The sequence below is a fragment of the Macaca fascicularis genome, chromosome 8, assembly GCF_037993035.2.
Source record: "Macaca fascicularis isolate 582-1 chromosome 8, T2T-MFA8v1.1".
Taxonomy (NCBI): Eukaryota; Metazoa; Chordata; class Mammalia; order Primates; family Cercopithecidae; genus Macaca; species Macaca fascicularis.
In genome coordinates, this window is record NC_088382.1 from 31,061,564 (window position 1) to 31,087,219 (window position 25,656).

Below are 25,656 nucleotides of genomic sequence, written 5' to 3' on the forward strand. Positions count from 1 at the left end.
CTGCCTTCTCTACTTGAGATGGCTCTGGATTCTGGACCTGGAGCTCAGGCTATTACAATGACTGTACATCTCAAGTGAGAGAATGGGGACATGGCTGTCAAATGATCATGGTGGTTGCAAGGGGAAGTCTGGAAAATGTCATTTGGATGCTGAAATACTGAAATTCCCAAGAGGTCTCAATGTATATAGAAGTGATAGAAGAATATTTGGAAACAAGACATCTTCAAAAAATTGAAAACATATGATAACCATAATTATGGGACGCACAGCATCGATTTCAAGGATGCCTCTGGCCCATGGCCTATGCTTACCATGCACCAAGCAAAGTCATGGCCTGCAGGGCTCCTCATGGTCTCCTCAGTAGGGACCACATTGATCTCAGGAACTGAAAAGTGCCCTCAAGGGAGAAAAAGAACTAGAGAGCACCTGGGTGAGGCTGGACAAGGCACCACTCCACCCAGACCCCAGTGTCAGTTCATCAAGCACGGAGGCCTGCTCCTCACCACCTGTCCCCAGACCCCCAGACCCAGGGCTTCCCCCCATGGTGGAGGGCCGCCTGCCCACAGGGTCGACAGATGCTGCCTGCCCCAGCAGGGTCAACACAAATCTGAAAGCCACACCTTTTCCCCTGGACTCACCCAAATCAGAGGTCACATTTTGTTCTAGCTCCACTTCACAGAGCATGGCCCCAAGCTGTGGATTTTGCATCCTTTTCTCCCCACCCACAAAATCTCAACTCTTTGACCACCTCTCTGGGAAACCACAGGCTGGGGTTTGACTTGCTTATGATGTAGGCTGCCCCGATTCAGGAACTTGGAGTCTAAATTCAGAAACTCGTGTCTCTGGCCTCCTTTGTCCCTGAAGAGGTATAGGGGAGGCCGGCAGGCAGCCAGGAGCCTTTCCCAGAGCTGAGCAATGAGGTCACCTCCAGCAACACACTTGGGGAATCACCAATGCCCTCCAGCAGCGACTACCCTCTAGCCTGAGAAGGACGTCATGATTTAAGAGGTTTGGGTTTCTGTGGGCAGAGGGTTTAAACTCTGCTTTTTCCCGGCAGTTTCTGCCCCAGGTCAAAGCTTTCCCATCAAGCAACCAACCGCCACTGGGAAATGCTCTTGCCCCACAATGTGTCAGCCCCCACTTAATCAGACACAGTGACTGACAGACAGCCTCAGCCTGGTCCGTGACTTCCCCAAGACTCTTCCTGTCAGTCCAGGGAGCTTCCTTCTCAGATGCCCCCCAAGAGGGTCCCTGCAGGGGGAACGGGGCTACTGGAGTCAGGGAGAAGCCTCTCTCCGCACATGGCAGTGGAGGAAAATGGGAGACAGGGATTCTTGATTGTGGGAAATTCAGACACTCCTAGGCTCCAAAGAAAGAGCAGATGCTCCAGGTAGAGAGCAAAGGGCAAGAGAGCTGATGATGAGCAATGGAACCCCAGGCTTTTGAGGTTGCAGCCACGTCCCCTAGTAACTGCCCTTCAATGACTACAAGGCCCCTTCACCTCCTCCTTGGCATCACACCGCATTGAGCCCTTGAAAATCCTTCCTGTGCAATGAGGATCAGCACCCCGGAAGAAAACCCTGCCCCATACCACTCCTGTGTGGATATCTGATTTGCACCCCTCAGGTGAGGGCGTTAGGTGCAAGAGGGAAAGAGACTATCATGCTTTTCCTCTTGTTCTGAATCCCTAACCTGCAGACTGGGGTCTGCCCGTCCATGCCTTTGCGGTTTGCAAGTTGAGAGGATGGTACTGGTTACAAGGCTGGTCCTCACCAGCTCTGTGCAGGAATGGCACCGGTACATAGTATCACTTGGCAGGGAAACCCAAGCTTAAGGGAAACACCAAGAGCTGTTCCTTACTAAAAACAAGGGGAGGCTGTTCTTGACAGCTTGTTCCAATCCCCATCCCACAAGGCTTTGGCAGAGCTTTTTCTTGTAATGCCCACCCCTGCCCCCATAGCAGAGACACCCAGATGTCCACAGGGCTCATCTCTGTTCCTCTTTTCCCTGCTGCCCCAGAATTGGGGACCGTGAGCCTGAGATGGAGCAGGGACCCCTCTTAGGAGCTGCCAGGCCCCCAAACATGGAAATAAAAGAACATCTTGAGTTTCTTCAAGGGAAATTCTAGGCACCTAGCTAGCCCCAAGAAGTAAATGAGCAACTTGATAAGAAAGAAAGTAATAGTAGCTTAAAATAATAGTCAAAGAAGTTAGAGTCATCAGATGTTTGGCTTTCTATAGAAACCAAAGAGAACATCTTAACATATGTCCCTGAGGTGCTTTTCAGAAACCCAGCTAGATGTTTTTCAGAAACCTAGAACCAAATGAATTTGCTGGCATGTGGACCTCGAATGAGGAGAAACTGAGGCCTGAACTCTGATTGACGGACTTGTTTTTTTTTGAGACAAGGTCTGGCTCTGTCACCCAGATTGGAGTGCAGTGGTGTGATCTCAGCTCACTACAACCTCCGTCCACCAGGCTCAAGCCATCCTCCCCTGCCTCAGCCTCCCAAGTAGCTGGGACTACAGGGTGCGTGCTGCCATGCCCAGCTAATGACTATGTTCTTTATTCTTTATTCTTTATTCTCCACTGCCATAGAATAAAGGGAAATTCCAGGCACCTAGCTATCTCTGAGGACCTGGAGGAAGTCACGTCCACAGGTCAGACCCTAACATTTCTTTCTGCTGAACCCAAGATTTTAGACAAAATTTCCCTTCCCTAACCGATTGCAAATCAGAAAGTCTTTGAAGCCATGTATGACCTGTAAGCCCTTGCTTCCAGATTTCCCACCTTTTTAGGCCAAACCAATGTATAACATCCATGTATTGATTTACAAATTTGCCTGTAACTTCTGCTTTCCTGAAATTTACCCCTGCCTTTAAACAGCCTTGCTTGTAAGCCATCCAGGAAGTTGAGTCTTAAGCGTGAGCTACCAGATTCTCTTTGCTTGGTGCCCTGCAAATAAACACCATGCTTCCTCCCACTGCACAATTTCAGTACGGATGTTTGGCTTTACCACTCCAGGCAAGAAGATCCCACTTCGGTTTGGTTACAAGCCCCATCAACACCCTGTGACCAAGGTTCTCCCCTTTGATACGGAGAAGCGGAAAGAGAAAAGTGCTGTCACCTCAAAGCCCAGACCAGAGCGTCCCTGCCTGGTTTCACTGTGTAACCCTAGGGGAGGAAAGTGGTTTGAGGGAACATAGGGCAGGAGACTGGCTCCTGGCTGGGTAGCCTCCTTGCTGTCTCCCAGATCAAGGGGCTCATTGTTTCACCCCACAAGTTTTCTGGAGTGTCAGTTCCAGCCTCGGCTTGGAGCTCTCTGCCTCACTGCAGCCCCAGACCACAGCACCTGCCTCCCCATTCCTTGGCCTGTTGTACTGAGCCTGCCCTTCACCCAGGTCACCCCTGGGACCAACCCCATGGTCCTCAGCCACGCTCCTGCTACAGGCCCCAAATCTCTCAAAGCTTGAGCTTGTTCCCCAGTAAAGAGGGTACAGCTGAGGCACAGATGAGGCCAGGTCATGGAGAAGATCAAGGCATGGGTCTGGACAAGGAATCTTAGCATTTTCTCAGAATATCACTAGGAACAACTTCCATTAGCTTAGTTGTCAGCAACAGATGTCCCATTACTTAGTGCTTGGGGCGATTTTTAGGTAATTGTGACACCATCTTTGGGCTTTTCCAATAATCACAAATGATGGTGAAGCATAGCATTTGCCAGCTGGTAGAGATTTGAAGATGACGTCGTCCACACTCTTCGCATGACACACGTGGGAGCAGAGGCCCAGAGAGGTGAAGTGCCTTACCCAAGTCATCCCACAGCTAGCAGAAGAGCCGGGGCCTGAACTTGAGACTTAATCCTCAGGCCAATTCTCCGTCTATACCCTCCTTTCTTTCCCAGAATTGTTTTTTTGAGAAAATCCCTGGGCATGATCCACCAATTTGCATCACGACTTTGATGCAAGATGCCTTTTGATGGAGCAGTTATGTGAAAAAAACAATTACTTTAACCCTGGAACTGCAATGCTTCTAACTAGAATTCATAGAAACAGCTTGGTTTCTCCTGAGTCTTATGGGAGAACCAAGAAGGCAGGGTTGCCTTTGTGAAGCACAGTCATTGCTGAGTTTGCATTTGAAAATGAACATGCCAACGATTGCAGGCAGGGTAGGATAAACCAACCTTAGCTTTTGAGGAAAGTGATACTATTCACTGAAGTCCAGGGTGATTCTACTTCCTGTGCCCAGATTTGCAGCACCAAAAATGCGTTATCTGTATTAATTCTTTATGCATATTTTATCAATGTCTATGTTTATTTTTTCAATTGCATATTTATTTATCCATCCAGTTACAGGTACAGAATTACCAGCACATTCCAGGATTCTGCTAGGCGCTAAGGATGCAAGGAGAAATAAGTGTTGTCTTTGCCCTGGACTCACTCAAATGAACTCACAGTTTAAAAGAGATAAGAAAGGCCACAGAATGTCAAAGCTGGCAGAGAACTCAGGGGCTCCCTAGGCCAAAACCCTCAGTTAGAATTGAGGAAACTGAGGTTGAGAGAGAAGTCACCAGCCATTACTGAGATGCCAGATCCTTCTCTTTTGGGACCACTTCTCTTTCCGATGCTGACTACTTTCAGTAACAAACCATAATACCGAGAGAAGACAGTTTGAGGTTAAACCAGCAGGGCCCAGGGTGGAGCAGGCTGGCACTTCTAGAACCAGGTGACACCGCTCTCCATCTGTGAAGGTTACAAGCACATATACTATTTTCCCTTGGAAATAGAGACCATGTCTTGTTTGTCCATGGCCCCTTAACACTTAACATGACACGTGGCTGGCTGAGGGCCCTGAGTGCTGAATAGATGGCGTGGAGGGCAACGGGTAGATGCGTGCATGACTTTATGAGCAAGCACGATTGGAATCCCCTTCTGAATGCCTCCGGATCCCCGTACCTCCCTGGTTCCAGTCTTAACCTCCGGTGCTTCCGTGTTCAGAATGGGTGCTGTTCTCACCCACAGATCCCACCTGCTCAGGGTGGGAGGGGTGGGAAAAGTGCTGCCCCAGCACAGAGGCCACAGCTCGCTGTGCACACGGTGACTTGGGGCCTGACCCTGGATTGCATTGATTTGTGCTGCCCTTCTGTAGATCATTCTAGATCGCCGCCTTGCTAATTGATCTCTAAACGTGTATCAATCTATCCTTGGGGACGCAGAGGTATTTCACCCTGTCTCTTCTTTGGATGCGAAATGCCCCGAGGAAGTTCCAGGCTGTGCCAGCAGGTGTGGGTCTGAAGCAGGCAGCATGGTGGGTGAGGGGAGCCCAGGGTAGAGACGGGATGGGCAGGGCCAGTCCAGGCATGCTACGAGTGCTCTTGAAAGTCTGAGAGGCATCAGGACACGCTCTTCCTCATTTCCTCACTGTCACATGGGCCTCTCAGGGTTGTTGAGCGGATCAGTGACAAAGGCTCTGTAGCCAGGCTCTCCTGAACCTCAATCTCCCCTCTATAAAGACACGAGACATGTCTATATACATGTGAACAGACACTACTATAGGTTTTTTTTTTTTTTTTTTTTTAGATGGAGGACTCTTGCTCTGTCATCCAGGCTGGAGCGCAGTGGCACAATCTCGGCTCACTGCAACGTTCATGTCCAGAGTTCAAGTGATTCTCCTGCCCCAGCCTCCTGAGTAGCTGGGACTACGGGTGTGCATCACCATGCCTGGCTACTTTTTGTATTTTTAGTAGAGACAGGGTCTCACCATGTTGGCCAGGTTGGTCTCGATCTCTTGACCTCATGATCTGCCCGCCTCAGCCTCCCAAAGTGCTGGGATTACAGGCGTGAGCCACCACGCCCAGCCCACTAATATAGTTTCTAACAGCTCAAGATTCCACCCCTAGGATGATCTGGCCCCCCTTAAAGTGCCTGCCTGAGAAAATGCAAGACTACCAAGAGTTTCCTGTATGTTCCAGCCAACACCTGAAGACGGGGCCCCTGTCCTCCGGCCACTGTGGGAGTGCAGAAGCCTCACTGTGATAAGCCCCAGCTATCAAACTCAGATGGGTTTTACGTGAACTAGCTCCTTTCTGCTTTTTGTAAATTTTCACTTCCCTGACTCTACTGAGTCCTCACTCTTCCCTCTCCCTAATCCCTCCTTTTCCCTTAAAATACCCGTCACCTCTGTACACATCAAGGTTGCATCCAGTTCACGCTGGACTCTTCCCTGCTGCAATAGTTATCACTGATGACAATCTGTTCTTATCGCTGTAACTAGGGTCCAGCTTTGTCTGTCTTAGACATCAGATGTGGTTAGAGCGTGGCTCTCGACAGGCTGGTCGGGTGTGTGCCATGCTCACGGCCTGTGGGCATTGCCTTCCACGTGGGAAAGACCATAAATCATTGGCCCGACTCAGAAGTTCTGTCCAAGCCTCTCTGATGAAGATTAGCAGGGCCACCTCTCCCAGGAGGCCAAACTGGGGAATACGGAGAGAGCCGAGCAGACACAGAGAGACCGAGAGGCGGGGATGGTGGAATCAATAAGCCGTGTTGGAGAAGAGGCCTCCCAGTGAAAAGCTGAGCCGAAGGGCAGTGGCCCCCAGAACGGCCTTGGATTCCGAGTGACCTTCTCAGGCCAGGATCCACAAGGCCCACCTGAACTATGGGTCCTGGTCATCCCAAATCTCCTTGCATATCCTCATTACTTGAAGTGACCCAGATGAGTCTCTGGTCCTTGGGACTGGAAAAGCTTGAGGAGGGCACCTGCGAATCCCACGCACCCATCTGAGAACTGATCAGCCGCTTGCCGCTGTGGGTCCTGGGGAAATTAGGAATTTGCACAGCGTCAAACACTGTCATGGTGATTCCTGTGGGGAGACAACTCAGGAGGGTGGGAAGAGGCAGGCTGGACTCAGGAGCAGGCTTGGAATCTGGCTCCACCATGGGCCAGAAGTGACCTCTCCACACCTCACCTCCTAAAAATGGGCATCACGGTGGCGGCTGGGAGCAACAGGGCATGTCAAGGACTTGGCACCTAGTGTGAGCTCCCACCCCTGGCTAGCTGGCAGTCCTCCCAGGAGCATGTGGGTCAGCTCCGAGGGTCCCCATGCTTGGGATGGCTTAGACACCCATGGGATGTATCCTTGAAAGACTTTTTGCACCCGTAGGAAGCAGGAACAAAAAGGCTCATCCCCTGAATTGAATGAGTCTCCTCCTAACTTCCTCTGTTCTCCCCAGGGCTCAGTTTCTGGCTTCTTAGCATATTAGAGGAGGCAGGACCAGGCCATCCGTGAGGCAGAAGACCAGCTCCTGCTGTCAGCAACTTTCTGTACATTGATGCAAACTGGATGTTATTCGTTAAGCAAGGCAGCTCTGGAATGGCCCAGGAGTGCAACGCTAGGGCTGCGACCACGCTTGAGCTCCTAGTGCAGACCTTAGGAATCTACTATGCGGGGATTCTCCTCTCAAAACAAACATTTCTTTGCTCTCTTTGCTTTGTAAATGTATATGTCAGACAAGCAGGGTCCCAGGCAAAGCAGGCTGGGTCTCACCCCAGATGCCCCTGAACCCCGGAGCTGGAAGGGGCCTTGGACACTGGCCTTGAACCCCTCCCTTCTACTTCAAACACACAGATCCTCTCCTCTCTGTAGCACGCCAGACAGCTGCTCATCCTGCTTCTGGGAATGGAAGGGAACCCGACAGCATCTCTGGGGAATGCATTACAGGATTTTAAAGCCAGGATCTGGTTTCACTTACTCGCCATGGCATCTCTGGACATCCCAGGGTTTTGCATCCGATTATTCCCACCTTATTTTACACTGTGTGCTTGGGGATTCATGGCTATCACTGGGGTATGAGATGGGGAATAGCCTTTTCCTTCTTTCAGTGCAACTGAGCAAGCAGTTTCATTCCTCCGCCCCCACCAGGTTTAGGAGGACTATGTAATGGCCAGTGGCTGCCATCTCTCAGAACTGGCTTCCAGGGCTGGGGTAACCTCAGAGCTATCTACTGCCAGCAGGGCTTGGCCACACCTGGCTCAGAGCCATCTCCAAACCCAGCGACAACACAGCCAAGTTCTGGGTACTACCCAGGACGGAGTTCAAGTCAGGCATGAACAGAGGAGAGAATGATTGTCTACTGAGGTCCCACCGTGCACAGGCTGGGCACTGCGCAAAGTGCTTCGTACGTGCATTTGCTCATTTCTTCTTCACAGCAGCTCCACGAGTTAGTTATTGCAGCTCATTTAACAGAAGAGAAAACAGGCTCAGAAAGGTCAAGTAAAAATTTGCTCAGGGTCACACAGCTGCCACACGGCAGCGTCAGAGAGAAGGGCAAAGGCTTGTTATTTTCAATCCACAGAGGCGACTCTCAGGCTGAATACTTAAGACAAATATTTAATAACAGCCCTCTCCAAACATAAAGTGCTTTTCATCCATCTCACAACAGCCCTATGGGGTCTGCCGGATCCACTATTCTCAGGCTTAAGGGAATGAGTCTTAGACTGAAAGCAGTAGCTCTAGTCTTGACTGTATCTAGGAAGCACCTGGGAAGCTCTGAAACCCACCAGTGTGAGGGGCCAGTTTTGAACAATTCGTAGGTGATTTTGGTGCACAGCCAAGGCTGAGAAGCTCTGTGGGAGAGCATGGATCTGGGATCAAGCCCCGGCTACACAACTCCCTAGTTGTGGGGTCTTGTAAGGCAGAGAGACATCACCTCCTCCGGGAAGGCTTCCCTGATTGTGGCCTCAGTATGTGCTCCCCACTAATGAGAAATCCCGCACTGTGATTCCCTCTTCCGTGTCTCTCTGCACTCCCCATGGGAAGGTGCGTGAAGGCAGCCACCGTTCTACATCCTTGTGGTTCCAAATCACATCCCTGCAGCAAACAGAGAGCCTGGCACATTCCAGTGCTCAACAGATGGTGTGGAATGAATGAGCGGGGCAATGAATGGATGAATGGGACTCACAGCATTTGAGGGGCTCTAAGAAAGGAGCTGGTCACTAACTATCCCAGAACCTGCTTGGCTGTGCACCAGAAGGGACCTAAAGTCCAGGGAACTGTGCCTCTACAGAAAAGCAGAGGGAAAGCCCACCCTAAGCCTGGAAGATTGCAGCTCCTTTATGTTTGTTTTTCCTGCCTTCCAGTCCCCCTGCCAGAGCAAAACAAGAGGAAAGAAAGGAGGTCGTGGAGAATAGAAATAAACACATGGGGCTGGGAAAATAGGCTCTGATTTTCTGCAGCTGCAGAGTAGAGCCCTAGGGATAATTCGGACCATCTGCCCATTAAGGAAGTTGAACTTTCATTCTCTTGTAAAGAAAGAACTCCGCGTGCCCCCAGCCGGCCTGCGGCACAGGGGCTCTGCTGAGGCTGAGGTGACACTGCTCGGCAGGAAATGTGATCCATATGGGAAGGACGGGGGCCATCCCAAAAGCAAAAGGACTTTCTGATCAGGCTCTCCTGGAGGACATCGCTTTCAAAACGTGGTCTGGCCTGTGGGTGTGCTTTATACAATGCCATTTCCTAATGGGAATCGGCTCTTAATATGTTCCTTTACGACTCTTCAAAGCACTTTTATTAGCAGGTCTCATGGGGTCTTCGCCATCCTCCCCTAAGGTAGGTGGTGTTAGCCCCATTTTACAGGTGAGAAAGCTGAGACTCAGAGAAGGGGAGTGAGTGACTCTCTCCAGGCCACAGGACAAGGCGGTCACGCCAAGACCACACCTGGGTTTCCAGAGTGCTGTGTCTCCACTTAGGGGTCACACGGAGTACTTGGGACTTTGGGTAGAAGGAGCCCCAGAACTATCTACCGCGTTGTCACTGCCCTGAGGATGGCACTGGACTTTTAAAAACCGTGGCCTCCCCTCCTTGTCTCCCCAGCTGTGCTTCATATTCTCTGGAAACTGGGAGTTTGCTCTGATTTTGCTATTCCTGGCTACCCGGTGCTCAATAAAAAGTGTGTCTGATCAAATAATAAATGAAGAACTTTTCCTGCCCAGTCCTGAACCGGGAGCTCACCCCATCACAGTGGGAGGATGCCGTTAAGGCCCAGAAGCTCTGCTTAGAGCTGGATTTGTAGGAATTTCCTGGGTGGCGTGGGTGGACAAGTGAGTCCCATTCTTTCTGAAGCTCCTGAACCTCTCACAGGGCAGTGAGAGGTCAGAGTCAACAAGCATTTAAAACCAGAAAGAAATGCTGGAGAGCCAGCAGAAAACAGTGATGCTCTGCGCCTGTTTCATCAGGCCTGCAGCCCTCCTAGCTGCACACCCTGTGGGGAGGTGCTTCACCCTTCTTGAAGGCTCAGGTTCACGTGCCCAGGGCTAGTGGACCTTCCTGGGAGGGTTCTGCCATCCCCTCCCTGCCCTAGTTCCTATCCCGGTTCTCCTCCTCCTCTAGGTTCTAGGTCTGAGTCCCCTTTCTGGGATGATTCTCCACCTCTGCACTGTAAATCCTCAAAGGTTGGGACTGCCTTGAGAACCAGGTTTACCCCTCTCTAACTCTAGGACCTTGGGCGAGGAATGTAACCTCTCAGCATGGTTCCCTCCTCAGTTAGATGGGATGACGACATATCCTAGAGTTATTCTGAAACATGCAGGAGCTCAGTGACTGGGTAGTCGCCTCTCAATAGGGTTGAACTCAATACAACCCCTGAAGGTCATCGTGGGGGACCCAGGCACCATGGCAAGTGACTTTTCAAGCCTCTGAGTCAGCGAGAAAGCCAGCCGTATACCCCTCCTGCCACCATGGCCCCAAGACCTCCCAGGGAGGTTTACTATGGCTTCGCCTGTCTCTTTCTTCCATCTGAATTCAATAAACGTCTCCCTAAAGAAAAGAGGCTGAGATCGGGCACAGTGGCTCACGCCGGTAATGCCAGCACTTTCAGAGGCTGAGGCAGGTGGATCATGAGGTCAGGAGTTTGAGACCAGCCTGACCAACATGGTGAAACCCTGTCTCTACTAAAAGTACAAAAATTAGCCGGGCATGGTAGTGTGCACCTGTAATCCCAGCTACTCAGGAAGCTGAGGCAGGAGAATCGCTTGAACCTGGGAGTAGGAGGTTGCAGTGAACTGAGTTCGCACCACTGCACTCCAGCTTGGGTGACAGAGTGAGACTCGGTCTCAAAAAAAAAAAAAAAAGAAAAAAGAAGAGGCTGAAATCCTGCCCCAGGGGAAGTAAGTCCAACTAGATAGCTGGTCCCAAGCACCCTCCAAGGGTGGCTTCCATGTCAAAGGACAGAGGGTACCTAGGGCTGAAGTTCATGTGGTGGCAATGAGAGTTGATCCAGTGACATCAAAGGCTCCCGGGGACCTCCCGGACTCAATCCGCAGAGCCTGCAGCTGCCTTCACTCCCAGCATAACGGGAGCTCGGGGTCATGGAGATTAAGGACAATTCCTAAGTTTGTTTGAAATGTTTTCTAAATAAACAGTCAAACCACTCTTGGTTTTCATGTGCATCTCAACATAAAAACTGTTCTTTGTTCAAAACCCACATCAAAGATCTCAGCGTCATTTCTTTCACTGGTTTTCGTAGATGATTCCGTGTTCACCTTCGTCTGATGTTGGTATTACTAAGACAGTTTTCTTGCAGGGCAAATCCCCAAAACCACTGCATGTCTGCCAGGGGATTGGGGATGCCAGTCCCTAGTGGGGAGGGAAGGGCAGCACCACAGGCTCGGCTGCCTGTGTAAGCAGAGAAGTGGAGACAGAGCAGGCAACGCACATACAAAGGATAGGGATTAGGCAGCAGTCAGACTGGCCACCTCAACTTATGCGTGAAATGCCCCCACTAGATAAGGTGTCACAGCAGCCAAGCCTCCCAAGTCTCATGCACTCACCTGGCTGCTAAATCTGAACATAAACTCCACACTGCCTTGTTTATTTTCTTCCAACTAGCAGTTCTTCCCAGGCTTTGGCCCTGGTTCCTGCCTTCGGTTAGCATATATCCAGAGTACAAATATTAGTGGCCCTGTTAATGACCTCTTAGGATTCCCAGGAGGGGGATTTCATTTCTCCTTGCCTAAGCATTTTTTCCCTGCCAGGGCACGGGCCCAGCTCTCCTCTCTCTCTCTCTGGCCAGGGATGCTGAAAATACCTTTTAAAGAGATGAACCTAATGCAACAAGCTCAGCTGTCCCTGACTCGCAGGCGCCTCTGCACATCCTTATTTTACCACCTGACTTCTTAAAGGGGCCAAGCCTTTAATTTTTCCAGGTCCTCTTGAATGTATGTGAAGTCATCAAATCACTCACAGCATGGATGAATCAGAATTGAACTGTTTTCTGCACACAGCAGGGCAGAAGCTCCCACGGAAGGGGTCACTGGGAGCTTTCAGGAAGAGTCACTTGATGTGTTTTTGGAAGGCTTAAGATGGGATCTTGGCAAACCAGAATGTCTGGAAGGCCAGATCTCATCCTCTGCACAGAACAGGGGAAAAAAGAGGAAATTGTGGCTGGAGAGGCTAAGCGACTAGCCTCAGGGCCACATAGCCAGTGAGGTGAAAAAAGGACTTGGATTTAAGGTTTGCTACTGTGACACTGATATAAGAAGAAGTATTTGGTCTTCATCTCCAGCTCCCAGCCAGAGCTCCTAGAACTCTTGTAACTTCTTAAGTGATAAGAGTGACATAAGCGTCTCTTGTGACAATCTGCTTTTTGTCCCTACTCCTGAAATAGCTCTGGAGCATCTTTTTAAAATTCATAATAAACCCCTTCCAACCATACCTGAGTTTGGGTGGGATCGAAGGATAGGGGCGCTGGTTGCCAGGGAAATCAACCACGTGACTAGAAGGTTGGCCCATTCAGCCCTACTTGGAAGTGGAGAGGGGCTGAAGATTGAATTCAAGTAACAATGGCCAGTGATTTAATCAGTCATGCTTATGTAATGAAACCCCCATAAAACCCAAAAGGACAGGGTTCAGAGAGGTGCGGTGGGAACACATCGAGGTACCTGGAGGGCGGCATGCCCAGGGAGGGCAGGGAAGCTCTGCGCCCCATCCCCATACCTTGCCCTCTGCATCTCTCCCATCCCTCTGTTCCTGAATTGTGTCCTTTATAATAAACTCATGAACCTAACTTTTCCTGAGTTCTGTGAGTTGGGTTCTAGCAAATAATCAAACCAAAGGAGGGGGTCTAAAGGGAATCTCCGACTTCCAGTCGATTGCTTAGAACTTCTGGAAGCTTGGATGTGAGATTTCATCTGAAGTCAGGGGCAGCCTGTGGGACTGAGCCCTTACCCTGTGGGGGTCTTCGCTAACTCCAGGTAGACTATGTCAGAATGGAATTGAATGGCGGGACACCCGGCTGGGGTTGGGGCATTTGGTCAGTGTGCAAAACGCCTGCACAGTTGGGGTCAACCGCTTGGGAGTGAGCAGGGGAAATGAATCTTCCTTTTCGTTGCTCCACACCAGCGCTGCTCCTACAGAACTGCATACAGTTGGGGTCGCATCTCCTCAAGAAATGTTTCTGAAAAACAGGATTTGCTCAAAGTGGAAGTGCAGACGAGAAGGAGCAGGAGCAGAAGAGAAACTTGGATTTGGAATGTGGCCTTTCCAGGGGGGAAGGGTCTGTCTACCACGCACCAGGGATTGGTCCCGTGCAAAGGGCCATCAGGGACAGCCGAGGCTCTGCCATTACAATCCTGTGGATGGCTTGCTAATGCCCAGAAGCTCAAGCCTAAACTCCTGACCACTGCGAGGCCCTTGGTTATCCCCACGTTCCTTTCCAGCCTTATTTTTTGTCTCTTACATCCCAAACCCTTGCCATGTTGTACTATTCGGGAGGATCAGACAATGCTATGCTGTTTCAAGCATGGTTCTCTTTACCTGGGACACCTTCAACTTCCACATCCACCTGGTGGACAGGAACTTACTCTTTAAGACTTGGGTCAGCTGGGCGCGGTGGCTCATGCCTGTAATCCCAGTACTTTGAGAGGCCGAGGCAGGCGGATCGCCTGCAGTCAGGAGTTTAAGACCAGCCTGGCCAACATGGTAAAAACCCATTTCTACTAAAAATACAAAAATTAGCCAGGCGTGGTGGCATGCGCCTGTAATCCCAGCTACTCTGGAGGCTGAGGTAGGAGGGTCGCTTGAACGCAGGAGGCGGAGGTTGCAGTGAGCCGAGATCATGCCACTGCATTCCAGCCTGGGTGACAGAGCGAGACTCCATCTAAAAAAAAAAACCCCCAAAAATGAAAAACAAGGTGCAGTCACTGTGCCTCTCCATGCCTGAGATAAGGCGAACTTTTGGTGCTCCCTTGTCCTAAACAGATTCCCCTGGGCACCTGGTACAGCAAACTCTAGGCACAGGGATGGGAGAAGGGAGTCCAAGGACTCCAGAGGACTCTTCCTCTTTGATTGTAAAACAGGAACAGAAACATCTCAGCAGCTCTGGGGAAAACTGTTCAGAAACTTCCTCCTCCGATCATTTATTTTGAGTTTACACTGCATGCTGGGGTGCCCACTGCTCCCCTCTTCTCCAAACTCACTTCCCTGAATACTGACAACACGCACAAAGTGTTAAACATTTTTCGAGTGCTCTAAGCCATGAATGATAACCATCAACAAACTCTGGTTTAGAATTCACCCTGGTGTCATCTGCATATTTTGTTTCCATGTGAAACCAAACTGAGAAAGGTTTTTTAAACAATCCGAACTTATATCCTGCTTTAAATTCATGCTGTGGGACTTAAAAAGACTGAATTCTTCACCCACCCCTTAGTTGCGAAAATACTATTTATTTTTCCTGCAAATGGACCATCTACTCGGGTAAAACAAATGTATTTCTCTCTTGAGATGTGTATACGTAGCATTTCTTTCTTTTTTTTTTTTTTCCTGGCCAAACTCGCAAAAGCCAAACATGTCACGGAATGACTGATATCGTCCTTGACTGAAAAAAACCTTTATCTCTCATCAAGCAGAAATCAGGACATCTGGATTCTAGACCCAATTTGGCCATGACCTAGGCTGGGTGACTTTGAGGATCCCTCCCATCTCTCTGTTGCTGGTCTCTGTTCTGAAAACTGGTGGGGTGGGGTTGGGCGAGAGAGAGGAATGGGTCTGAAACCCATCCAACCCTAAAATCCTATGACTTCAGATCAAAACATGGGTAAACAATGGCAAGATTTTTGTTCTGAAAAATATTTTAATGTGGACTCAGATGGGTCCTGAGAAGCCTTCTGTGTCATGCCATCTCCCAGGGAAAACCCCCAACTTCCACGTCCCAAGTGAGGGGTGTCTGTCGTGTTTTCTCACCAGTCCCTTTTGCCCTGTCCATCCCCATCTGCTGGAACTTCAGGTCTTTGCTGCTAATGGCATGGGCTTTGGAGGTGTTTGGGAGGGTTTAAAGGCCTGGGGGTTACCAGAGGCCACCCTGGTTAGTGGCTCTTCCCGCAGGATGCTGGCTTGTGGGGGAGGGTAGCTCTCTGGTGCTGCAAACGCCTTTTTCCCACCCCGTAGATCCTACAGTGGGGCTTCCCAGGGTGCAGGGAATGACTAAGAAACCCTCAGACACGGGCACCATGTCCGTCAGAATTTCCACACTTTTCTGAAAGCTGAGCCTTGACTCTCCCCCCCAGAGTCAAGGTCTCAGGGATATGGTTAATGCCTCTGGGACTGGAATTCCCTGGAAACATAAGCAGGAGGCTGAATACAGCTTGATGTTGGTGTGGTCAGAGCAAGCTGGCAGGCGCAGGCTGTGGGAAGACACCCCGCAATGGGACAGGCACAGAGCTCAGCCCCCAATCGCGACGACTGTTCCCCTTCAGCCCCAGGTTCCTTAAATCTGCATCTGGAGCTACCAGTGAAAGAGGGGATTACTTGGGGGTTTAAGGAGCCCGGCCCTACTGCCCAAGACCAGGGGCCGTAGCTCCCATCCCAGGGTCGGGAAGTCAGGGACTGGGGATTGTGTTCAGCCTCGGCCCCGGCCTAAGGACGTTAGGAAGTCCGTCCTTCCCTACAGGCCTCTGAAAATGGAACATGGAGGCTGGCCTGCCAGTGTCTTTGTTCTACGAATCCTCTGGGTCTCCCAGGGTCCTCCGCATGTTGTGTAGAGCTTCCTGTCCACGGAGCTGTCTCTGCTCAGCCCCTTCGCCTCCCAGTTTCACTGTCCCTGGAGACCACTGGGGTTGGGGGTCTTGTCAGAGAGCAGGGAAGAAAAGCTCAGCACTTCGTGCAAGCTTAGGCTCTGGGTTCTGTCTGAGTGCTGGGCGGCAGCGAGGGTGTAGCTCTTCAAGGCAGGAAAGAAAGCCTCAGTCCCTGAGGGGAGGCCGTCCAGAGCTGATGTCACCTCTTGCTGTGCAGTCAAGAGGCTCCAGGGCCAAGTGGATGGAGTGCCCTCCCCCTACACCTCCCCACCCATTGCCAGGGAGCCCTGCACCCCTGTGGCTCTGGCTCTCACCTCCCCGCACCGTGCTCTGACCTCAGGGCCCAATGCCAGTGCAGAGCCCACCAGCCTGGCCCACAGGAGCAAGGTGAATAGAGACCACACATCCTCCGCAGCACGGGAACGCCCTGCTGGCTCCACCTCCTCGCTGCTCTCTCAAGTCTGCTGCAAGAAGAGCCGCCAGAGAATTCCTGACAAGAGCCCCTCTGGCATGCGGGCAGCGTTTCTGATCTCAAAGGCCATCTTTCCACACAGTTCCTCCCTTCCTGCCCACCCCCATCAGGAGTTGTTTATTTCTCAGAACTAAATGCCACGATCCTTCTCAGCTACCTTGGCAGCATTCTGTCAGAAACCAGTCAACAAACAGAGCAGGGAAAAACAGCACCCCGAAGATGACATTCAGGACCCAGCCCTTTAGACAAAAGGGATCAGATCGGGTCTACTAGATGGCCCCATTCAGTCAGACACACCCAGTTAAGCAGCCCTTGAAAGGGACTCTAGAGAATGCTAGAAGAACTGTGAAGCTCACAGATGGCCTCATGGACTTTAGCACTTCAGGTGGGGTGAGTGTGGGAGGTCCAGAATCAGCCTGGGCACTCGCTTTACTGCGGGCAAGTCCATCACTTTCGAGGACAAGGTGCTGTCACCTGCCTTGCTCCTATTTGATCCTGAATCATGCCTCAGGGAGGGGAGGGCAGAGAGGAAGCAGGGGCAAGTTTAAGTGTCGGGGGCATTGGGGAGGCCTCTTTTTGGGAGTGAGGTCTCCTTCTGGTCCTGCACAGCTGCGACGAAAGGGCCTGCTGCGCCATACCACCCTGAGTGTGCTTGATCTCATCTGAAGGACCTACCGAGGCCAAGGAAGCATGACAATGACAGACCATTCAGCTGTAGTTTACATCTCAGCTGATAGGAGCAACTGAAGAGACGGCAGTTGAAGTGTCTGATGTGTACTGCATGGCCAGGAATAATCCTGCAATGATCTGGAGGATGAGGCAGGCACCAAGAAGTGAGCCAAAGTTTCATCATATAAAAATGTTAGATGGTGTGGGAAGATCAATGAATGAGTAATTAATAATTTTTATTAGCGGGTGTGTTTTGCGGGTCTTGGCCACTAGTGTTCTTACAGTTGAAGTATAACAATAATTTTTCATGTCATTAGTCATGGTTATAGTCCTTGTGGGAATAATGGCACATGCTATATTTTTATTAAGTGTCCTTTTGGTTGTAGGGTTTGTAGGTTTCTCTTCGAAACCTTCTCCTATTTATGGAGGCCGATGGCTAATGATTAGTGGTGCTGTGGGTTGTGGTGCTGTGGGTTGTGGTGCTGTGGGTTGTGGTATTGTGTTGAATTTCGATGGGGCTTTCGTGGGGCTGACAGTCTTCTTGATTTATTTGGGTGTCATGAGACCCCTTTCTATGCCCAGCTTGTGACTCTGCAGTGGCCCCAGTCCCTGAGTTTCCGGGGGGGAAGCTAGAACACAGAGACTCTTCCCCAGGCCCCATCCTCCCAGAGCCAAGACCGGAGCCCAGATGCCAGAGGCAGTGATACTCTGCTTGCGCCCTCGCATGGGACAGAGCCAACTTACACCACATGCTGGGTTTGGGGATTTTTCTTTTGCTCCTTTTTCAACTTGGCTGGGAGACTGCTCATTCTTCTCTGGCAAGTCTCCAAGATTCTACATGTAGCACTTTGTGGGGAAAAGTAAACCCTAGAAGAGTGGCACAACTAAATAAGCTGATTCCCTTGTCAACATTCTAGCAAGGACTGCATCAGAAAGAACCAGGTGGTCTGCCAGATCGTGAGCTCTCCAGCGTCACTCCTCTATCAGTGGCAAACGGGGAAAACAAAGGCGATGCCACTTTGTCTCCGCACCTTTCCCTGTGTAACACCCAGGGAGGGGAGGCCTTTAACAAGGTCAATAGCTGAATTTGTGCAAGCACCTCCGATGATTTTGGGAAGCGTGTCTGAGTGGGTGTATTACACAGAATAATAATCACAAACAGGTACTGAGTCCTCGTCAGGGGTCCAGCACGATCATAAGCACTGTACACAGATTAACTCATTCAATTCTCACAACGACCTTATGAAGTAAGGACTCCTGTTATCACCATTTTACAGATGAGAACACTGAGGCACAGAGATTATACCAAGCTGGGCTAGTGAGCGGCCAGGGGAAGCCTCCAGATCCATGCACACAATCACCAGGTTTATGAGACCTCGAGAAATGAGGCCAGTGCCCCTGGGGTCTATCAGCATCTCTTGCTAGACCAACAGAGCCCTAAAAAAGGTAGGGAGCCTCCTTTAACACTTGAACCCCAGCCATGGCTCCAGCCTCTGAACCTCCAAACTCATAGAGCTGCTCGGGAGACAGCTAGCCCTGTGCCAACACCGTATCCCGGGACCCCAACAACATGTCCTTACTGGCATCCCCGGCTCTGTCTCCTTTCTCTCCTTTCTCTCCTTTTGGGCCTCGCTCACCTAAAACAGAGAAGGAAAACTGGCATTAGAAATGGAAACAAATCCTAATTGTGAATAAAATGTTACCTGCAGGAGACTGATGAACTCGAGACCAGAGAAACCCTCAGGCGGGAGCCAGCAGCAACTGGAGAGCCCAGCAGGCAGGAGAAGAGGGCAGCCAATTCTGCCATCTGCCCTGGGTACCCCGAGAAGGACGAGGCACGGGTGAGAAAATCCCACCCCTTCGTAAAGAACCAAAGAGCAGCCTCTATCAGCACAGCCTCAAAGAGCACATGGAATTTTGCAGGAAGAAGACAAGTCAAAGATACTCCTATTAAACACCCAGGGTTTTAGAAGTCCACATCCAAGTTTGTTCTAATGAGCCCAGGGGAAAACAAGGGAGAGGGGGCTTTAGTTAAATAAGGGGAGAGGCGGGTTCTATGTCAAGCAGGTTTTCTTGTGGGAGACACCATAAAACGTTAAGTGTGAGATACCAGGGAACTGTGGCATTTCCTTTCCAGGATATGGCTAAAGGAGATAGATAAAAGAGGATATGACCTCTTTGGCCAGCTGGCATCTCCCTCTACAAAGAAGTAGAAAATCCTGGCACCACTCGCTGGACATTAAAATGACAAGGGACTTCAATTCCAAGGACCTCCAGAAAGACATCTGCAAATCAAAAGCCCATGGGCATGCTGTCTGGTGAAAAAAGAAAGCCAGCAAATTCCAGGGGAGAATGCCCAGGATGATCTAAGGCTTGGAAAAAAAAAAAAAAAAAAAAAAAAAAAAAAAAAGGCAGCCATATACATATATAGGAATGTGCTCAGAAAACTATCTGGCAGGGTATGCTCCAAAGCATTGACAGTAGTTATTCTAAAGAATAAGGGCTGGGGGAACTGAGGGGTGGAGACTTTTTGCTTTATGAACTTCTGTGTTGTCTAATTTGTTTTGTTTTTTTAATTTTTAATTTATTTATTTTTGAGACAAGGTCTCACTCTGTTACCCAGGCCCAGCCTGGAGTACAGTGGTGCAATCTGAGCTCACTGCAACCTCCACTTCCCGGGTTCAAGTGATTCTCCTGCCTCAGTTTCCCAAGTAGCTGGGATCACAGGTGTGCACCGCCATGCCCAGTTAATTTTTGTATTTTTGGTAGAGACAGGGTTTTGCCATATTGGCCAGGATGGTCTTGAACTCCTGGTCTCAAGTGATCCGCCTGCCTTAGCCTCCCAAAGCGCTGGGATTACAGGCATGAGTCACCTTGCCCAGTCTCTAATTTTATTTTCAACAAGCATGTGCTGCTTTTACAATCTGTTTTAAAATCAACTTTTTAAAATGGGATCATAAAAGAAAGGAAAACCTCAGCCTGTTTCATCACCGACCAGAAAGTAAAATAAAATTTATCAGTGATCCAAGATCAAGAGATCACCCTAGACACGGGGTGGGAATGATTAGTAGTACTTTTTTCTTAGTTTTCATTTTAACAAGTGAGGAGTAGAAAGCCTGGGGAAAGAGCATCAGATGTCCTCATCTTCCGCAGTGATGCTAGGAGGTTTAGACAATCTTGAAGCGAGCATGAAAAGACATGTAAAAGTAGGTTCCCCTAAAAATAAACAAGGGGACTGCCTACAGGAAGAAGGGCAAATCAGAAAGAACATTTTTGGCACTGTAAATCTGAGAACTGAATTAAAGTTGTAAATCCTGGGGGAATAGAAGAGTATAGAGAAGCTCAGGAGTCTGGCAGGACTGGGGGAGGAGGGCTGTCCTGGGCCTGCAGCCCTGGTGTCTGCCCTGCGGGTCACCTTGCTGGCTTTCTTTGATTACATCTCTGGGCTGCAACCTATCATAACACTCCCTTGCATTTCTACAAGGACTTTAGCATTTGCACACATACATGCTTGCTCACTCCTCCTGACAGACCTGTGAAATATAGTACCATGAGGATTTCTAGATTTGTGTGTGTGTGTGTTTTGTTTTATTTTGTTTTAGAGATGAGCTCTTGCTCTGTCACCCAGGGTGGTGGCACAGTCATAGCTCACTACAGCCTCCAACTCCTGGACTCAAGAGATCCTTCCCACTCAGCCTCCCAAGTAGCTGGGACTACAGGTACGTGCCACTACACTCAGCTAATTATTTTATATTTTCTAGAGATGGAGTCTTGCTGTGTTGCCCAGGCTGATCTCAAACTCTTGGGCTCAAGCAATCCTCCTGCCTGGTCCTCTCAAAATGCTGGGACTACAGGCATGAGTCACCACGCCTGGCTGAGAGTTTCTAGTTTTTAGAAGAAAAACTAAATGCTTTAACAAAATGAAGTGACTTGCACAAGGTTGCCCCACTGGTCCGTGGCACAGTGAAGATGAGAGTCCTGGTCCTCCATGCCAATGAGCACGTGCTACCTGGGACTGGTGGTGAGGCTCAGGGAAAACTGAGATTGTTATTACCTTTAAACCCACGCATGCCCATTGGTCCTGTGGCCCCCAGCTTCCCATCATCGCCCTTGGGCCCGGGCAATCCTGGGGTACCTCTTTCCCCGGGCAGACCTGGGGAGAAAACAGACAAATGGCAGAGCCTCAGATGCAGAACAGGAAGGATCCTCAGAGGTCATCGTCAGGTTCAAGGCTCAGCCTCCCCCACACATCCTCTCTTAGCCTTTGTGTCTGGTTTTTTTCTGTTAATCTAAAGATGCCGCCACAGCAGAGTCCAACAGGTCCACACGGACCCACCCCACGCACACCCTGTATCCGTCAGGCTCGGGATCCTCCCGCTAGAAAGGTCCAGTGCTGTTGTGAGTGACGGTAGGGGTGCCTATCCCTTTGGGGGTGTTCCTTTGCCCTTCAGCATGCTGGAGATTTAGAATCAGCAACACTTTTTTTTTTTTTTTTTTTTTTGAGACAAAATCTCGCTCTGTCACCCAGGCTGGAGTGCAGTGGCACCATCTCAGCTCACTACAACCTTCGCCTCCCAGGTTCAGGCAATCCTCCCACCTCACCCCCCTGAGTAGCTTGGGATTACAGGCGCACGCCAGCATGCCCAGCTAATATTTGTGTTTTTAGTAGAGACAGGGTTTCACCATGTTGGCCAGGCTGGTCTCAAACTCCTGACCTCAAGTGATCTGCCTGCCTTGGCCTCCCAAAGTGTTGGAATTACAGGTGTGAGCCATCGCACCCGGTCTAGAATCAGTAAACACTTTTTTGAGCGCTTTCTGTGTGCCAGGCCCTGCTCTGGATGCTTTTCATAAAGTATCTCATTTAATCATCACAACACTGGGAGGGATTATTCTGCCTGTGTTACAAACGAGCCAATCAGAGCTCAGAGAGAGTAAGTAAACTGCCCAAGGTCACACAGCAGTGTTGGAGGCAGGATCTGAGCCCTGTTCTTGCTGAAATAAAAGTTCATGGTCAGTCAGCATCACTTCATGCTGGATCAACAGGGCTTACAGGTACTTAGGGAGGGGGGTGGGTGGAAGAAAAAATAGCTTCTCATTTTATTTAAGGAAAAAAAAGAAAAAACACAAAAAGATCCCTTCCCTTGCATACACACAGGGAGGTATAGCAAAAGGGATTGGAGGCGAAGTCAGTAAATGGATGGCCTGCTGCCGATCAAACCCCAGGGCTCTTGGCCATGAGGCCCCTTGGCCACCTCCTGCAGTGACAGCACCATGCAGAGCCAGCATAAACAAGTGCTTGACGGAGTGAGAGCCCTGGCCCCCATGAGGCCTGGCCTAAGGCGCAGTTATCTCTGCAAAGCAGAGCACCCTTAATTAACTGACTAATTGTTCTTTCCTGCTTGGAATGTTAGTTGGTTTGCTTTGGGCGTTTTCTGGGACTTGGAGAAATCTGTCTCCCAGTAATGAATTATTCCTCTAGTCCTAAGGTCCAATGGCTGGAAGAAGACGGGTTTCTCAGAGAGAGCTGATTGGGTTTCCTCCCTTTCCCTCCTAATACAACATATCTGTTCCCAGAGTCCAATAGCTCCACTGCCACAGAATTCTTGATTTAGCACAAGCTATGCCCCTGGCTCCCTATCTTACGATTCCCTACGGCAGAAAATGCAGTTCCAGAGCCCCATGAGCCCCCGAGCAGCCTCAGTGCTGACTGTAGGGAGGTTCCCTGAGAGGGGAGGGCCAGGAGTGGAGACTGGGCTGGGATCTCTCCTTCCTCCAGGCACTGTCTCCTCTACTGTGTTTGCAACGTCTTAGAGATTTAGGAAGCAGAAGGTTTGGGGATATAATTCCTAAAATAAATAACCGGGCACCTTTCTCCCGGTTATTTGTTTCTCCCGGTTATTTATATTATTTCTCCCGGTTATTTATACTCCAACCTCTCTCTATTTCCTTTTCTTCCATCACTCAGAAGACCACAGTCTCCCAGCAAAATGTTGCCCACAGCACAGGCTGAGGAATGGACGGACTGGAGGGCAAGGTACAATGGAGGAAATCAACAGGAGCTTTGGAGACAGTGAGTCTAAGAAGCACCTTGTCTTTCTAGAAGGCCCAAAGTACCCTCCCCACCAGCCACTGGCTCTTCAGGGCTGTTGCTGTGTGCAGCAGGATGGGGAGGGGGGGATCAAAAGGGGAAGGGATAGGCATTCATGACCCATTCGTAGACCTGGGCAGGGTCGGCAGGAGCCATGGTGGGGCGGGAGGGTGGCAGGTGGATGCTGATCAGGAAACACTGATGGGACAGCATCTTTGAAGGGTTGGTCTGAATCTCAAAACATGTCCAACGCCTTCTGCACGCTCTGCTCACACAGACCCTGACTCCTGGGCTGGGAAGGGGCTTCAGGGAGCTTCAGGCCTGTACTGTACCTTTTTCCTTCAGATTGTGGCACTTGCTAAGAAAAAGTATGTGCTGCATCCCATCGTGACACCAGCAACCTCTTAGTCTCTGTTGGAACAGAGCGTTTGAGGCGGAGTTGACTGGGTGCTCCCCTGGGCAGCCTTGGCATTTATACCATCAAGAAAGTAGGTAGTAGAGATGGATTGGGGGTCTCTCCCAGATCCCTCCCAGGGGCATGCCCATTACCTCGAAGCCCAGGCAATCCAGGGATGCCAGGCCTGCCTTCCTTTCCTTCATCCCCCTGATCACCTTTGGGTCCCGGTGGCCCTGGAAAGGCAAAAACAGCACTGAGGTTAGGGAGTTGCCTTCTGGAACAGGACCAGGTCATCTGGAGAGGAAACAAAATGCCGTCTCTGAGGAGAGGAAGGGACAGCATTAGCTCTGGAAACTCACAGGGAACCCTCAGCCCAGTCTCAGGGGGCATGAGAAAGGCTTCCTGGAAGAAGTAATATCCAAAGTGAAATCTCAAAGAGAAAGAGGAGTGAGCTAAGTAAATAGAGGGTTGGGAGAGTGTGCTATGGACCGAATATGTGTGTCCCCTCCCAAAACCATATGTTGAATCCCTAATCCCCAATATGACAGTTTTAGGAGGTGGGGTCTTTGGGAGGTGATGAGGTTTTGATGAAGTCACGGGGGTAAGCCCACATGATGGTTTTATAAGAAAAGACACCAGGGAGTTCTCTCTCTCAAATAGACACAGCAAGAAGGCAGCAGTCTGCACACCAGGAGGAGAGTCCTCACCAGAACCCGGCCCTGCCACACCCTGATCCTGGACTTTCAGCCTCCAGAGCTGTGAGAAATAAATGCCTGTTGTTTAAGCAGCTCAGTCTATGGTATTTTGTTGTGGCAGCCTGGGCTGACTAAGAGTAAAAAGGGACAATTCCAGGCAGAGGGAATAATCCCTACAAAGGTTGAAAGTGAAGACAGAGATATGTAAGCCACAGCGGGGTAAGAGGTGGGGGACACACTGGGATGAGAAAGTGGAGCTTTTAGAGACCCGGCCTGAGTGTTGGACTCAGCTTCTCCTGAGGGCACCAGAGGCCACAGAGGGGCCTGAGAGAAGAGCTCAACCAGATTTGCACATGAGGAAGATGACTCAGGCTGCAGTGTGGCAAATGGGTGGGAACACGAGGGAGGCTGAGGCAGAGCTTTCAGTCCAGCCAGGTGGGATGTGAGACCCCTGGATGAGGAGCACGGCCATCAGAGGGTTGTCAGGGACATGAACAAGAGCTGCTTAGGAAGTGGAAGAGACTGACTTTGGTGAAAGTTGGGGAGGAAGAGGCTGGAGTCATGCTCAGATGTCTGGCTTTTGCACTTGGATGGAAGAGAGGTTTCTAATCTTTCCTGAGTGGGGCCGCCCTCCAGGCTGGGGCTCCTGCGTGCCAGGGATTCTGTCATATGTGATTGGATCCAGTCCCCACGACAATGCTGTGTGCTGCAGTTACTCATCTGAGACCACACAGCCGGTGAGTGAGTGAGGCAGCTGTGGTTTCAACCCACATGTGACCTGCCTGTGTCCACTCTGCAATACCCACAGGGCTAGACGTCTCACCAGTTACAGAATCTTCTTGCCAGCCATGGTTGCACCTGCTCTTCCCAAGCCAGTGAGCCCATGAGCCCTCCCTGCCACCCTCCTCCAGTCACTACCAGCTCTCAGGTGACTCACTGCCCCTTCCTCACAAAACCCTCTCTGACCCAGTGTGCTGAAAGTTGGTGTGAGTTGCTTGAATGCGTGTGCTTGGTGCCATTTGACAAGTAATCTCACCCTGCCTTGTCCTCTTGTCATAGTGATTGTGTCGCATCTTTCCTAAGAAAATTGCCAACTCCCCGAGACAGGACCATACCCTTTACATCCCTGTACCTGCTGTGAAGACCCAGACTCCAAGCTCTCACCTCCTGCTGCTTTTCAAGAGAAAATGAGGACCATGGGGCCTGGCATGGTAGTTCATACCCGTAATCCAGCACTTTGGGAGGCTGAGGAGGGTGGATCACCTGAG

General features: G+C 50.4%; 1 protein-coding gene across 2 annotated transcripts in view; it reads right to left on the minus strand.

Moving 5' to 3' along the window:
* Positions 1-25,656, minus strand: part of SCARA5 (scavenger receptor class A member 5) — a 122,748-nt gene that overhangs the window by 15,636 nt on the left and 81,456 nt on the right. For both annotated transcript variants that reach the window (XM_005562933.5, XM_065519014.2), the window contains 3 exons: positions 23,846-23,926; positions 21,263-21,361; positions 18,789-18,845 (listed from right to left, as the gene is read on the minus strand). In XM_005562933.5, the coding sequence (XP_005562990.1) occupies positions 18,789-18,845; positions 21,263-21,361; positions 23,846-23,926 (237 nt within the window). The remainder of the gene's footprint in view (positions 1-18,788; positions 18,846-21,262; positions 21,362-23,845; positions 23,927-25,656) is intronic.